This window comes from Pelodiscus sinensis, chromosome 21 (assembly GCF_049634645.1).
Source record: "Pelodiscus sinensis isolate JC-2024 chromosome 21, ASM4963464v1, whole genome shotgun sequence".
NCBI classification, from domain to species: Eukaryota; Metazoa; Chordata; order Testudines; family Trionychidae; genus Pelodiscus; species Pelodiscus sinensis.
This window is the reverse complement of record NC_134731.1, coordinates 6,926,678-6,943,186: the sequence shown is the minus strand read 5'-3', so window position 1 is coordinate 6,943,186 and position 16,509 is coordinate 6,926,678. Positions and strand designations below refer to the sequence as shown.

Genomic DNA, 16,509 nt, shown 5'->3' with positions numbered 1-16,509 from the left:
CAGATCACCAAAGAAGAGAGATCCACAGCTAGGGATGTGCTAGTGAAAATGTTCTGCCTCCAGTCCTTACGAAGGCATGTCTATTATAAAGGTGCCAGGAGGTTTTTGTTTGTTTGTTTGTTTGTTGTTGTTGTTGTTGTTGTTTAAGTTCCCTCTGAATGGATTGCTATAGAAGGTATTCTTGGAAAAGTCAATCAGGCAGGATCCTGCCTGATTTATGCGCAATTGTCAGTATGAAAACATGGTTCTGAAATGAGCATGTCATTTCAGGCTAAATTTTCAACATTTAGGAAAGCTAGTCTGTTGCAACTGTAGACCTGCTTTTTGTTACTTACCAATAGGTATATTTGAAGTGTTGATTTAACCGCTATACATTCTGCAGAATAATTTGTCAGTGCGATGCTGAATGATTCTTCACTGTACCAAATGATGTTGATATTTCTGGCAGCCTTAAACTTGGGTTGCTGTGTTGTTTGACAGGGAATCAACAACTGCTTGAGCTGTGGAAATAGTGTTGATGCTTGACTGCATTCTTTGTGCTTTTTTGGCCTGATCCTACTGTCTTGAGTGGAAAATTCCCATTTGCTACAATGGGAGTTGCATGCTTCTAAGGGCTAGAGGACCAGAGCGGAGGGGGCTGTAATTTTTTTATTGGGTTTTTGGACAGATACAATAGCATGTACAAAGTTTTAAAAAACCCTGAGCTGCTAAATGTAATCTATGGAACACCACTTCTTTCCAGTAGTGGATGTACAATATAACCCTTGCTGAATGCATGATAAAGAAAACCTAGTCACAGAGTGCATTTACTGTATCCCCACGGCTATGCAATTAAGAAGTCAAGGTTATATCTTTATGATGGGACTGAGGCAACATTGTCCAGACAATAGAGATACCACTTTATTGTACATTTCCATACTAAAAGTATCCAAATATAATTCAAATGAAAGCAATTATTACTTTCTATATAAAGTTACATTTTTTCCTAACCTGATTCATCTGCACTAAGTAGCGCTTATTTAAAAGTCAAATTATCTAGCAAATTACTCACTCCTGAAAAAACTAAAATTTTTCTCTTAACCCTTTTGCACCATTATGATTATTTATTTGATTTGCACCATAACTGGTGAATTTAATTTCAAAATTATGCCACTAAACTTGGCTTAAAAGAAAGTGTAGATTGGTAGGTATTTGGTTGCATCTGTTATGTTTGGTTCTTTTACTTTAAACTTCATTTCTGCTGTGAAATGTTGAGTATTTTGATGACTGGGTTGGTTAATTTTTAATTTAAACTTGTATCCTTTCAGTCAGGGAAACTTTATTTTTAAATCTAAGGTATCTGGACTCAAAAGATCCTTCTGTCCTAGAAATTATGAACAAGCCAAACATCTTGTTTCTTACCTACATCTAGTTACTTTGTAACGCCCCTCTTTCATCCCAAAGGCAGAGTGACTGTTTGCACAGTCTGTAAGCAATGCTTGTGAATAATGAAACTTTGATTTTAAACATATAGTTATTTTTATGCAGTTTTCAACTGACAGCAATGAATATGGTTCTGTAGAAAATATCTGCAAAAGGTTATAATGAGAGCATCTTACTTCTAGTGCAGGTCTAAGTGATAACACTGGTGATGATTGAAGGGAAAGTGTTTTCATTTAATATAATAAATGGCGTAGTGTTTTGTTAAAAACAACAGAAAAGAAAGTGTGTAGGATTGGTTTTCCAAGGTAGGTTAAAGAACCAGAAGTCACAGTCTTGAAAACAAACCTCATGTAGTTAAGTATCACTTCTTTGTTAATTCTGACTGCAAAGTGACTGCAGTATGATTGAGGTAGGAATTGAAATAGGATTTACGGTAACAATTCTTTGTACGTTGCTTCTAAAAAAGTAAATAAAATCTACGTTAGTGCGTTCACAAAACACAAGCACACAAGTGAAAAAGAACATTATATTTTCTAATTTCTCATCTGTTAAGCATCTTTATTTCCCTTTTAATATATCTTTGTTCTTTTCTTTTTTCTTCTTGTCTTTCTTTGGTTGTCATTAAAGACAGCATAAAAATATTTAATGTAAAAAGTAAAGCAACGCATAATGTATCAAACAACTCAAGAATGTCACTAACCCTTAAGCCCTTCACTCTGTAAAGTACAAACATTACAGTGACTAATTGGTGCACATGGGCATGTATTGGTATCTTTTCAGATTCCTGAAGGAGGATCTAATCCTCCAAACAGCTAAGTGTCCTCAGCTGCCCCACAGGATCCCTCAACTTTAATGGGAGTTGAAGGAGCTTGGCATTTTTCAGCGTAGATCTAATTTATGATTACTCACTTTTCCTGCACTAAGAAATCCTATTGAATTCAGTGGCAGCTTTGCATTTGGAAAGCTAATTAATTGCTGTATGGTACTGAGATTTGAGTGCCTTGAGTAATTATGGATTCATGGTATGTACTGTATATAAATTACTGTTGCAACAGGCGGATGGGGTGCAGAACTTGATCAGTGCAAAATGACAATTAGCCATCATATTCCTAACAGAATTCAGCAAACAAGATGTAGATATTTGGAATCACTTTTGTGAGCATCACTGTTTTCTGTGTTGAACGTTGCTGTTTATATTGAATATATAGAGAAGAACACATTTATTAAAAAGCGTCTTGATGACATATTATAGTAACTAATTACAGCGAAATGTAGAAAATGTTAGTCTTTCCATATGAACCAAGAATGAATCTTCAAGGAAACTCACTAGATTTTTTTTAAAAAAGGAGTTGAAGCTGCAGGCTTAATTTAAACATGAAGGGTTTTTTTCTTTCTATGTATTTCTTTCCCAAGTTAGTTCAGGAAAATCTCTATACTTATAAATGAAGTCCGAACTTGGAGACTATTCAGAACACTGATTATTAATTCAGGCTTTGTCATTTCTTTTAAAACATGCTGATTAATGCTCAGACCAGATATCTAACACAAAATACACTTTGCAATTTCATCTTTTTGTTTTGTTTTGTTTTTTGTTTGTGTGCTTTCCTAAAACAATGAGTTCTACATACTTGGTAGAAAAACAAACACAAAACCCCAAGCTAACGGTTATATAGTATTAAAAGGAAGCTAAAGGAAGCATTGAGTGTCTTTAGGAAGATGAGACATTCATTAAGATTTTTCCGCCTTCCTTTTCCTATCTTCAATCCATCTGAAGTACCATTATAGCTTTTCAGCCTGCTTCCTGTGAGAAACTCTTTTCTTTGCTGTTATTCTTCCTTGAAAAAAAGGTGGCTGCACTTCAGTCAGGATTGTATGGATTTGGCCTGGGATTTGTATAATATCTATGTAGAATGCATCGGTTGTTTAGGAACTTAATTCCCAATATGGCTTCCTTTTTATTAAGGACAAAGCCAGCATTTCACAGCATTATAGGGACACAGAAAAACAAGTTAATGATCTAAACCTTTTAATTCACAGTTGCTTGTCTATTTAAAGCACTTTTGATTCTATTATAAACAGACTGGCCCCTTTTTTGTTTAGTTTCTTTCTTTCTTTCTTTCTTTGGCTTCTTTGGTTTCTTTCTTTCTTTGCTTTCTTTCTTTGCTTTCTTTCCTTGTTGGCCATGAAATTTGTAGCTAGTTTCCTTTTCTAACTGACGAATAGAAGGTTGCTGTTGCAGAATGATACAGAAAGTAGGGAAGCATATCTAAAGTAAGCATATATCCAAAACAGACCTTGTGACTTAGTAATTTGAAACAAAAAACAAGTTTAGTGGGGGGGGGGATGTTCTTTCTCATTTAAAAATACTTATTTTGGCTATTTTATTTCTCTTGTTTTTCAGGACTATGAAGTTTGTTTCTTTGCATAATAAACTCTTGATTTTTCAGTTATTTTAGCTTAATTTTCCTTCATTTTATTCTTTATATAAATATATTTTTCTATCCCTTTGTCAGTGAAGCTAGTTGCTATTCCCTTCACCCATGCAGGCAGCAAAAAAGTTCTGTTCAGAACTTCTCAATGTAAAGCACAGTAAGAGATATTACAGGATGAAAAAAAATCCTTTCTAGAATGTTTACCTTTTCCATAGACAGTTTGGATTTGGAGTCTGCTTCTTTAGTTGGACTTTGAAATTTCTTGATATGAGAAATTCACTCACTAGAACAGTATCACCATGATTGACTTTATTACACTAGGCGACAATTTTTCCCATCTCCTTAGATATAAAAAATAATTTTATTACTGTTTATCAGCTTCTGTATATTTTTCTGTAGTTTTAAGATGAATTCTGTAGAGATTTTTTTCTTTTTCTTCATCAATAGAAATCTATTAGTGTATATTTTAAACTCTCAATTTTAGATTGTTGTCAGAAATGATAAATGAAGAAAAGTTTCCAGTAATTATTTTTTTTTATTTTTTTTCCATTCCTTCAAGGTAAACTGAATAGCCAAGATACTTACAATAATTTTACTAATAATAATCCTGGGAACCCACGACTCTTGCCTCTTCCCAGTTTGACTGTGGTGGTGCCTCTTGCACAAATCAAACAGCCAATGACCTTAGGGACTATCACCAAACGCACAGGGTAAGTGTAATTTCTTATTAAAACTATTTGTAGATCGTTGACAAAATACTCACAGAACTAATTGATTATGCTAATTCACGATGAATGTTAATGAAGCTTTTCTGATTTATGCTTTTTGTTTTCAGTGTGCATATAATTCAGTGGCACAAAATGGGGTAGAAAGTAAGAATAACAATGCCAATTATGTAAAAAAACATAAAACAGATCTGTCTAAGAATTCAGAAGCATAAATATTTGTTTGGATGGATCATTTTCTTGCAACAACTCTATGCTCATATTCTACACTAGTGTTCTGTTGTTCTGTATAAGGAAAAGTAGGAACTGTGAGTTGATTTATATGGGATCAAATATTGAGTTCTTGAATACATTCCACCTTAAATAAAACTTGCTTTTAATATGCTTTTGATTTCTAAATTCTTCAGCCATATTGGTAGTTGTGTATCATGTATGGAAAGGCAGCAAACCAGGGGAATATAGGTACGTATTTAGAAAAATCATATGGACATAAATCTGCCAGTACCCTATTGAGCCAGTCTTTAAATATTTTTTTTTATAAAACATAACTCATCAGAACCTTGAGAATCCTCCTCATTTTCACCAGCTTCTATACATCCCATGCACCTTGCATGAAGATAAGGAAGACTAGATACATTTTCTTCTGATTGCATTGATCCGTCACAGCAGTCACTCATGGGTACTTACAAAGGAGCTGCCTTTTTATATAGCACCTAGCATAGTGGAGAACGGATCCACAAATGATGATATTAAGACCCCCTATTTGGTGGATTACTTCCTAGGGATATAAAATCCCATTTAATCAGTTAACCGATTAAGCAGTTAACCGATTAAATATAACGTTTAAACAGGAGCGGGCAGGGGCTGTTCCTCCCGGGCAGGCGTGCCTTCCCCCTCTTCTCCACCTGCGATACGGGAAGGCTGCAACAGCTCCCTTCCCTCATCGGGGCTGCGCCTGCCTGGCTGGGTCACCGGTTAACCAGTAATCTGGTAAACCACTGACATCCCTATTACCTCCACAGAACTTCTCACCCTGATTTCCTGAACTTAGTACAGTTGACTAAGACTTGGGTTTGAAGTACATACATCTGCTGACACATATTTAAATTCTCCTTTCTGTAGGAGGGCATATGTAATTTTTAAAAGATGTGTTTGCTGCCATCTCCTTGGTCAAAATTGCCTTTTCCACTGACTGCTCTACAGCACGCTGTCCGCTTCTGGATTTTCACCATCCATCCAACATATATTTCAGTTGTTTTGTGTATAGAGTGTATAAAGCACTTTAGGATCCTTCAGTATGAAAAGCACTACTAAATAAGTGCACATTACTATTTATTAAATAAGACACGTAAGTCTTTTTAAACTAGCCACACTTAGCTGAGACACACAAGATAAATTCAGATGTCATAGATTTTTAAATTTTGGGGTACGTGCATCTGAAATTAACCAGTATTTGCTGGCCGTTGATATTTTGTATACTTAAATAGCCAACTGTCTCTGAAGAAATCAGAAAACGTCTGCAGTTCATGAATAAAGTCTCTCAATATAGATTTATCCCACCTTCCTCTTCCTGGAGAAGCTCAGATCCCTAAAAGGCTGACTATTATAATTGTATTTTTAAAGTTTGTCTCATTCATTCCCTTATTGACTGAGGCATTTATCTGTATGAGAAGTTTGCTTATGGGGATACTTTAGCATAGCCTCTTTCCTATCCACATGGTATTCAAGGAGTTTGGGTGCTGGTGAGTAAGCACCATCTTGCGACCCCCACTTAGTTCCTGGCTCAAAGCCACAATACCCAGATTTCAGATGGGGACTGGTGAATTTCACTTTTGTGCCCTTCAGTGGGAGTTTTATCTGAGTAAGAACCAGGTAAGGATTTCAGGATTGTCATCTTTATTCTGGTTAATTTCTGGTTCTCTGATATGATGTCAGGGATAGTTTATAAAATGTATTTATCTTTATGATTTTACATAGCTGTACAGAGGTGCCTGGTAGGGCTCTAAAGGTCATATCATCTAACCACCCTGTTGTGTACCCACTGATGCGAATGGCAGTTTGGTTGGCCTTATTGATGACTTGTGAGCTGAAAAGTGATGCTACCTCTTGCCTTTGGTGAAAGTTGTAAATGCTCAGCACCTCAGACAATTTACCCCTGAACTGTGCATAGAATTGTAGACTGAACATGAGGAACAAAGAGGAGTCAGGGACCAGAGAAAAGGGTAGTTAACTTCTTCCATGCATGCATTGCAAGGGCTTGTTTTCTTTTTTTGCAAATATAAGGGTAAGGGTGGTAAACGGAGTACGGAGAAGAGTGCTGCAAAGAAAGTGAGTAAGGAAGAGAAGGTGGGAGACTAGTGGCCAGATGGAGGGAAGGTCTGTCGGGTGCCTCAAAAGACGTACTAAGTCATGTGGGAGAAGGAGATGGAAGTTGAGCAAAAGGACTGGGAGCAGCACAGCAGCAGGAGGAGGAGGGTCTGAGAGAGTAGGTTTCTGCACGGATGTGTAGACTCTTGAAGGTGCGTACAGGGAGCCTGAACCACATTAATAGGCCACTTAGTACCTGAGAACAATAGAGATTGTTGAAGGAGACAAGAAACCTGTGGAGGTGTGAGGAAGAAATGAACATGATTGGAAGGACAGAAGAGGAAGATAGAAGTCAGCGTTGACTTTGTGTGAGGCCCCAGTTGTTTGATTTACCGCAGTTTATTTTTGCTGCCTTTTCTAAGGCACTTTATTTTTAAAAAGTGCTGGCACTGCCATTGAAATTTTGTACAAGTCAGGAAAAAGTAACTCAAATCTTTCCTCACATTCACTTATTAATTCTTACCTCTCTTACATGTGTAGTCCATGCTCAGATTTTTCTATGTGTAAACTTTCTAGTCACCAAGTTGGTCCTATCCAATTATTTTATGTATTTTTTTAGAAATGAATGGAGTATAAAATATTCGGTGAGGCTTATGTAGTGAGAAATGGTCATGGAAAGGGACCCCAGCTATGTAATAATACTTTTCATGAATGGGGCTGATAATTTTCAGCAAATCCTATAAATGTGTAATACTAAGCTCATGGCTGCCTTCTTTTATTCTGTGTCCAAAATATTTGACGAGAGTACACAAAATTAACATGAAAAGCTCTATTTACAAAGCAGAGATTTAAGAGGAATGCCTAGGATCCAAGAATCCTGGCATGCCTAAAATGGCGAAATAGAGACAGCAGCCTTAACTTAAACCTCCAGGGGGCAAAGCGTGTGTTGGACATATTTAACATCTGCCCTCATATTTCTAGAAACACATAGCAATGTACGTCTGTACAATGTAATATTTAGACAGGACAGGGACCATCTGCCTGGTTCTGAGAAGTGTAGGAGGCATGTATTACTACAAATGGCAAAAGACAGATGTATTTACACCTACATGGTCAGCACCTTTAAGCAGTGCTTCAAGGAAACAAGGCACTCTTTGGAAGCAGCTGCTTAACCTTGTGATTGTGCTGTGATCAGAGAAGGGGGGAGTGCTTGAAATCAATTGGATTTTATAACTACTAGACGATGGTCATCAAAATTGATTCTTTTTCTTTTTCTTTTAAAAATCACATTTTTAATCTATGATGGTACAATTCCAGAAAGAAACAGAAAGATTAAAACAACAACAGATAACTCCCAGCATTGTTAGTTATTTAGAGTCTTAAAAACCCCCTTTTGATTAGAATATATAATCATAATTTATAACTGTATTTATCAAGCAAATAGTTTTTTTGGTTCTAGTTTTTCCCAGGACAACCAAATATGTTTCATGTAAAAAGATTAATCAATGTCCTTAATATTATCCATCTCAGATCAACATGTTCTTTTTTTGGCAGCCAGGGAGGAGTAAACTTTCAGAATGAGTCTACAATAGTCCCATGGGAATGACACACAAGAACCAGGAGTTGAGTCATTAGGTTGTTTTATCATTGGAGCTTTTTTGTCAAGTAAGCCTACGGAACTCAGAACATTTTCTGACCACTCTTTAAGCTCCTTTCTTTTGAAAGCATGTTACACCCCTACGCTGTGTCCATACTCAAGGGTTTTTTCGAAAAAAGTAGCCTTTTTTTGAAAAAACGTCACCTGTGTCTAGTCTACAGCCGCGTTCTTTCGAAATTAAATCGAAAGAACGCAGCTTTTCTTTTGACGGCGGAAAACCTCATTTCACGAGGAAGAACGCCTTTTTTCAAAAGTGCTCTTCGAAAAAAGGTGTTCTTGAATGCAAACAGGGCTTTTTCGAAAGAGAGCATCCAGACTGCCTGGGTGCTTTCTTTCGAAAAAGCGGCTTGCTTTTTCGAAAGTACTGCTTGCAGTCTAGACGCTCTTTTTCGAAAGAGGCTTTTTCGAAAGTATCTTTTGAAAAAGCCTCTTTCGAAAGAGGCTTGCAGTCTAGACGTAGCCCTAGTGTTGAATACCAGAGAGTGAACTCAAGAAAGATGGCATCCCTTGTTTCCCATAACTGTTCTTTCTTTGGTCCCCTTCCTTTGCTTCTTCCCTTGGCAGTTGCATTCCCCCACCGCTTTCTCCTAAACTGTCTATTCTCCCATCTGCACTTGGCACATCACTCTTACCCCCATTTTTTACAAACCTCTTGACTCGCTTTCCTGCGGTTTGTCCTGTCAACACTTTAACACCACAAAAGGTTCCTCAAAGGGACTCTCAACCTTTTCAAGGAAGGACGATCTTGTGGTTAAGGTATGGGCATGTGAGCTGGGAGACGTAGGCTCCTCCTCAGATTTCCAGTGTGTCCCTGAGTAACTCACTGAACCTCTTGTCTCAGTTTTCCAGTCAACAGATAGGAACAGTTAATACTGACTTCCTTTGGAAAAGTGGTATGTGTCCCGATGAATTTTTTTTTTTTTTTTTTTTTTTTTTTGCAAAGTGCTTATAAATCATAAAAGGAGGTTTGCTATATAGGGACAAATTATTTATCCTGAGAGAAGCAATAAAAAACTAGGGAATCTGACCATCTTAGGACCATTTAAATAAAATACAATACTTGAATGTATTAATTGGAGGAAACCTTTGTGTTTGCATTTGGCCTTTTATAAATACGTCCTTTTCCAGCGGAGTGAATTGTATTTAATTTCCAGTTCCTACGAACGTAGTAGAATGGATGACCTGTAATAGAGAGGAGGAAATAAATGATAAAGTAATTGCTACAAAGGAAAACTCTTGTAAATGTTTGCTTCTTTGACAGCAGCATTCATTTTAAATTTCTCAAGGGATGGTCATTTATGTTAGTATCATACTTCAGTCTCAAATATAATATAGCTACACTGAAACCCCGATACGTCAATTTCTGTCTCATGCCAAAACAAAGCCTTGCAGCGCTCCTTATAAGAACAGGAACAAATCTGATTTTTCCTCTTTGAAAGGTTTGGGTTCATATATTTGAAACTTTATCCATTTCCCGTCCTCCCCCCCGTTTTTTTAAATAAAGAGAGGGAAGTGTAGATAAAGTCTCTGATGTTGAAACAAGCTGAGATTTTATCATTTTAATGTTTCCCATCTCATGTACTATTTGTTCAGAAAATCACTGATATCCGTTTGATGTATTTTGACTCCTAAGAGTTTAATTTATCCCAGGTCCGGTTAGTGATGCAAACAAAAATAAAAAGAGCAATATCATGATCCAATTACGTAGGTAACAACAACTGAAAAAAGTCAAACATGCATTAAAACTTAATCAATGAAAAAACTTAGAGACAGCGATCAGCGTGCCTCTTTGTTTATTGAAAACTTTCTATTTGGGGCACATTTTAAATCATGGTTATGTATTATCTGAAGGATTAGTTTACTAAACTTTGGTAATAAAAATGTAGCTCTAACTCTTGTAGTTTGTATGAAGTATTGTGATTTATCCCACATTTGTCCAAATGTCACAATTTCTTTATGAAATATCAGTGAAACCTGGTAGCAGTGGCAGGTGAGGGTTAGTAGATCGTGTTGAATTTATTACGATCTTGAATAGTTGCATATTTTAAAAAAATATTAATGCAGGAAAATCAAATAAAAATCATGATTGAATATTAGGTGAATCAATAAAAATACCGTTTCAATTATGAATCATTATCACCTTCATTTAGTATTTTTTCCACTGGCAGACAATTCTCAAGAGTCTTATCTTATGTGCTCTTGGCATTCGAGCCATTGGCACATAGAACTTCCGTGGCTTTTTTTTCCCAGCGTTGACATTGCTGTGTTATTGTCACCCAGCATAGCCATCTGGTGCTGTCAATTCAAGGATGGGTTGTCTTGTAATATGTATATTGTCTTTTTTTTATTAACACACCAACCATGCTGTGTGAAGCAAATTGTGGGACATGTTCAGTTGCTTGTGTAAAAGATGACAGAAATGAATTGTAAATTAAGGAAAGAAGGGAACTGCTAAACAAAATGGGGTTATTACTGTGATTTCTTACATGTATACGGACTTTGTATTTGTAGTAAGAATGTAAGCAATTTTTTAAATGCAGCTGCAGTTTCTCTGTGCTATGAGAAATCCAAGCTATACTGAAAATTGTACATCTAGGATTGTCAGTTTATTTTTTAAAAGGGCACTGGTAATTTTGATGATTAAAAAAAATCTCATGGTAACATGTTCTATTTAGTAATAATTTCTAAAATTTTCAAACAAATATTTTAATTATTTCAATGTCCTTCTAATCTTAGGTAAGTATTATTTTTCTTGTTTTACCAATGGAGAAACTGAGGCAGATAAGAAAAACTATAGGCTTTAATTAGGACTCAGCTAGGGTTACAGAGTAGAAATTTCTAGCTCCTAGTCTCAGGATGAGTCCACTAACTAATGGCTCTCCAGTTTTAGGCCTGGAAGATCTTTTTCTCTTGAATATGTTGGTAGCGGCTTGTATAGAGGGGGGAAAAAGGAGAATTCTGTTGTTTTATTGTCAAAGGTTTCTTAAGTGCAGCACCATTTTGTTAATCTGCTGATGAATCCTTGGAGTGGCTTTTGGGTCAGCGGGACAATAATTTGCTGTCTGTTAGAAATCAGCTAATCCAATTAAAAGTAGATTGTTCCTCCTAAGTGGACCTTGATGCAGAACCGGGACCCCCATGCCCAGTATGTAGGTGTTTGAAAAAAAATTAATTTGAGAGAGATATTGTACATGATAAAGCTGCAGAGCTTGTAATACCTTTAATTTGGCCATTGATCTAGAAAATTAAAACGTATATTAAAACAAAAAAAGTAATTTATGGGTTACTTGATTGCCCTGCAATTTTCTTGTCTGTTTGGATAAGTATATCTTCAGATCAGTATGCATGCAGGTGTAACATTTTTGTTTTCTTTACATAACTGATTTCTTAAAAAGACGTCTGTGTTCTGTGGTATTGCTCCTTTGTCAAACTTGTATAAATTTAACATGAAAACATAGATGCGTAATTACGCCCCTTTTGGTAGCCTTTTGTTTTATTTGGGTGGCTAAAAATATTTCATGTCACTTTAGCAATTATTTGTCCTTTACTCAAAGTATAGAAAAAGTAATGCCACATCTACATTTAAATTGACTGCACCAATTATATGGGTAGTGCTAAATGCTCCCAGATAAAGATTATAGAAGCCCCAAGCATATAAATGGCTTTACATTTATCATTTTTTTCATATTGTATACAAATGTCAGTGTGGTTGTAGCTTATGCCATGGTGATTTAAAAGAAACAAACTGATTAAAAAATTGGTGGTGGGGGTGGAGAATTGGTTAAAAAAACTATACTGTACATTATGGAAAATAGTTTTTAAATCTGACTTTGTGCTGTAGAGAAAATTTTAATACGTGGCCAAACATAGTAAGTTGTGCATCAGTATTTACTATTATATTGGATGTTACATTTAAATTAGTGATTCTTGTCTCTACTGTTTTCCAAACTAACTTATAAGGAAAAAAGACTAGCGTGTCATGCCACAGTGATGCATTTTAATTTCCAAGAGTGTGTTTTATAAAGGGGAAAAGGGTGGAGAGAGAACTTCCCTAAAAGACGATTGTTCTACCTGAAATTCATTTGTTGTAGGACTGATCTTTCTGACAATTTTTTTTTTCTCGTCAAATTTTAAGCGTTTAATAACAAACACCTAAACTGTTGCTGTTGATGCTAATTGACTTTGTTAATCTGATTATTAAAGTTGATTTGAACATTGTTTTAAGGCCCTCAACTCTGTTTTTCCTCTGTAGTGCTTCTTAAAAGGCATTGGCAGAATAGTTCGAAAAGAAAAATTATACTGTGTAACTTTTCAAAATCTGTCCATGTTAAAACTGACAGCAACGTGTGGATGCTGTCTCTACTGCATGAAGGGCCCAATCCTGTAAACATTGCTACCATGGGTAGTCACATTGATGTCAGTGGGGCTATTTACATTAGTGTTTGCAGGATGTGTCCCCATCAGCATGTTTGTAACTTGAGAATTCAACATACCTTCAGGGGCTTTGCAAACAGTTATGAAAATTTTGTTTACCTTTATCTTAAATCTTAATAGCATGAGATACACTGTACTTGTTGATAATGAGTTTTCATCTAATTTTTGTGCATTTTTCCCCTTTACATGAAGACCTTACCTGTTTGGAGCAGGATGTTTTTCCATAAAAGCTCCATGGTGAGTTCTGAGTTCATCCCAGCATGCCTATAATTCATTTGCTGTACTCACTGAAAATCCGTTTACGTTCCAGTTGTTTTTTTTTTTTTTTTTACTGCATGATCTAATCATAGGTGGAAGCACTGCATACTTATCACCAACTTTTAAACTATGGCTCAATATCCACCATCTAGTGTTCAAGGAACAAACGTGCACTGGTTTTCTCTCGTGATATTTAATATTTTAAAGTAGCTATTTTAATGAATATTTAAAGTAGGTAAATTTAGTTTTTAAAGTAACCGAGATGTTGGAAAGCTTAAAAATAGACCAGTTAGGCAAAGGTGGATACAATATCTGTTCTAAAACCACTGTCTCTCTTTTTCTCACTCCCACCCTCTTTCTTTGTAATATACGCGTGTGTGCGCATACAGGCATGAACTCCCCAAACTGCAGTGTCTAAATGCTTTCTTGGCTTCTGAATAGAAAATACCAGCTACATCAGTTTCTCTGTAGTAAGTGAAAATAGGGAGTAAAAATATTATACCAAGTGAAATGAAGTAACAATATAGATTGTACCTCCAGAAACGGGTACTCTCTGGTCCGGCGACATCCGTGAGCCTGCAGGACCCCAGATGCTCCTGAACCAGAGAGCCTGGGAGCCTAAGGGCAGGAGGGCCAGCTGGGCGGGGCATCATGGTCGGCAGTCCAGCTGGAGCCCCACAGCAGCCTTTAGGAGCCCCCGGCTCTCTCAACCTATATTCTGTTGAAAAATGGGACTGAAGAGCCTCCCAGTATACAGCATTACTAAGAGGATGGAAAGGCTAGCTACCGAAAGGGACGTTTGAGCTAACTCAAATACAAGAACAATGGGGCACCAAATTCTATTAAATAACTACAAACAAAAGGAAATAAGGTGGAATTTCTTTATAGTGTGGATAGTTGCTGTGTGAGAGTTATAGTTCTGTTTATCCAGATGCCCCAAAGTAGCTTTTAAAATATAAATAAATTTGTGCTTCAGATTATTATAAGAAAACTGGACAGTTCATGGTGGGCCCTCTTGGGGTACAAGACCCTGTGCTTTTGCATACATACTGAAGTGATCTTCCTGAGATTCATTTGTAAATGTATTCATTTCCATGTTGTTGAGCATTCCATCTCGTAGTTTTCCCCCTGTTAACGATAGAGGCGTCAGAGAAAAAAGTTTTGAATGTGGATTATCTAACAAAGGATACATCAGCAGCCTACGTTAATAAAGTGGGCTCCCTTAGCTTCAACAAAGCCAGTCAGAGACACTTGTCAACCAGAAATGATTTTAGAGTGAAGCAAGATTAAAAGACTTAGATTAAAGAGAGGAATATATGAAATATAATAGACTTTAAAATCGTTGCTTGTCTTTTACAAGACTCTTTTGTGGTCTGTTTGATGCCAGCATTGGCTCACAAGAAAATAGTCTTTACTTGCCTACATGAACATTGGGAGGAAAAATACACTTGGGGGCAGGGAATGAAAAAGATGTAGGGCATGTTGTTTCCATTAAAATCTTAATGAGACTTAAAATTATGTCAACAAAATGAGCAAAGTTTTGACAGTTTATTATCTGCTGAAGTTAAGGGCCTGTAAATTTGGGCGGGGGTTGTTTTTCTCATTTTTACCATTGAATGGAAACTGAGATTGTCTCTTTATTTATATATTTTTAGGCAAAATGCTACATGTATAATTTAAAATCACCATGGTTATTCCTGAGAGAGATGCAATTTTTGAGTATTCTTAAAAATGTAACTGTAAATTCCATTCAGTATTTTCCTGCTCGTGCTTTGAAAGACATTATTTACCAGTTCACTAATTTATTGTAGATATGTCTTTTTCCTTCAGAATTAAAATACATTCACATTTTAAAGGTTTCAGTTATGCACCAGTTTGTAGGTCACAGAGAATAATTGTCAGCTGGTGTGTTTGTGACTGCTAAAAACGTGAACCCTTATTCTTTGGTAACATAGTTCTAAACAAATAGCATGAGACTGATTTATCCAAAGACAGTGTAATTTGTAGCTCAGTTTTATTATATCAATTGTACATAATTTATCCCTGTTGCCTTATCAGTACATTTTAATCTCATAGATTGAAGCTAAAAATACAATAATGCAATATGAATGTCTTAAGATCTAAATGTTTAACTTATGAAACAATAATTTTAACAGTAATTTAAAAGGGTAACATTTATTTTTCAGCTAGATTGAGCTTACTGAGAAATACTGTATGCCTATTTTTTGGTACTGTATAATTGTCTGTTTAGATAAAAATATTTTGGTATTTTTAATCCACTTTAAATTTCACTCAACAAAGCAAACTAGACAATCAGAAAGCTTAAACTAGAATCACTACTATCACTCTTTTATAAACACTTTTACTGTGATGCAACAAAATGACAGTTGTAAAAGTTGAGCCTAAGGATTTTGTATTTGTTACAACTTTCAGCAATTATCTTTAATTTCTAAAATAATCATATTTCTTGCTACACTACAGGCATAAAAAAACCTAGAGGTTATTTCTCAGTCTCTTCTTTGCAAGTTCTGAAGAAATGGAACTTTTCTCTTTTATCAACTCTTTGCTCTTTTATATTCTTTACTAGAAGTAATTGCTTTTGTCATTTTCCCAGGACATGTACAAACCTTATATGCATTTATATTAGTTATAGGTCATCATTTGAGAAAATCCAGATTCAGGAAAGCATTACTGTTTAAAGACAGCATCTTAGCATGTGTTGAATTTTAAATAGAAGTCAATGGGACTTAAGAACTGCCTAGAAAAAGGATAGACTTAAGTGTGTGTGCTTAACTGCTCCCCTGATTCAGGACCTCAATGTAAGGGAAAATTAAAATTGTATTGTGTAGCTTTGACACTACTGAAAAAGTAGGGTGTATAGTTCTTTTTGACATCTTAACCGCTGAACTCATGAACATTTTTACTTTTTGATCTTATACTAAGTGTAATGAGAAATTGATTGAGGCACTATTTCCTAGTGGTCGGACCATTGGACTGAGAACAAGAAATCCCGTGTTCTGTACCCAGCTTGGACACTGTCTCAGAAAGAACTTTCTGGCATTTCTTTGCTTCTCCGGAGAACAAATTTGGCTTCTAATAGGAGGTTTGTTGCTATTTTCTGGCGGAGTAGAAGCAGCCCTTCTGCTTGGAGAATATGGAAAGATGTGTCTTTAGGGCCTTGTCTTGCATTACTAATTCAGCCAAAAATTGCATTGGATTTAAAGCAGGGTGAAGCCCAGAGTGCTAAATGTTTTATTTAGTGTGCTAAACTGTG

General features: G+C 36.0%; 1 protein-coding gene across 14 annotated transcripts in view; it reads left to right on the top strand.

Moving 5' to 3' along the window:
* The window catches only part of BCAS3 (BCAS3 microtubule associated cell migration factor), a 593,281-nt gene that overhangs the window by 215,494 nt on the left and 361,278 nt on the right, over nucleotides 1-16,509 (top strand). For 12 of the 14 annotated variants that reach the window (XM_075904719.1, XM_014581354.3, XM_075904717.1 and 9 more), the window contains 2 exons: nucleotides 4,414-4,564; nucleotides 13,170-13,214. In XM_075904719.1, the coding sequence (XP_075760834.1) occupies nucleotides 4,414-4,564; nucleotides 13,170-13,214 (196 nt within the window). The remainder of the gene's footprint in view (nucleotides 1-4,413; nucleotides 4,565-13,169; nucleotides 13,215-16,509) is intronic. The other 2 variants (XM_075904720.1, XM_075904718.1) reach the window with 1 other exon arrangement.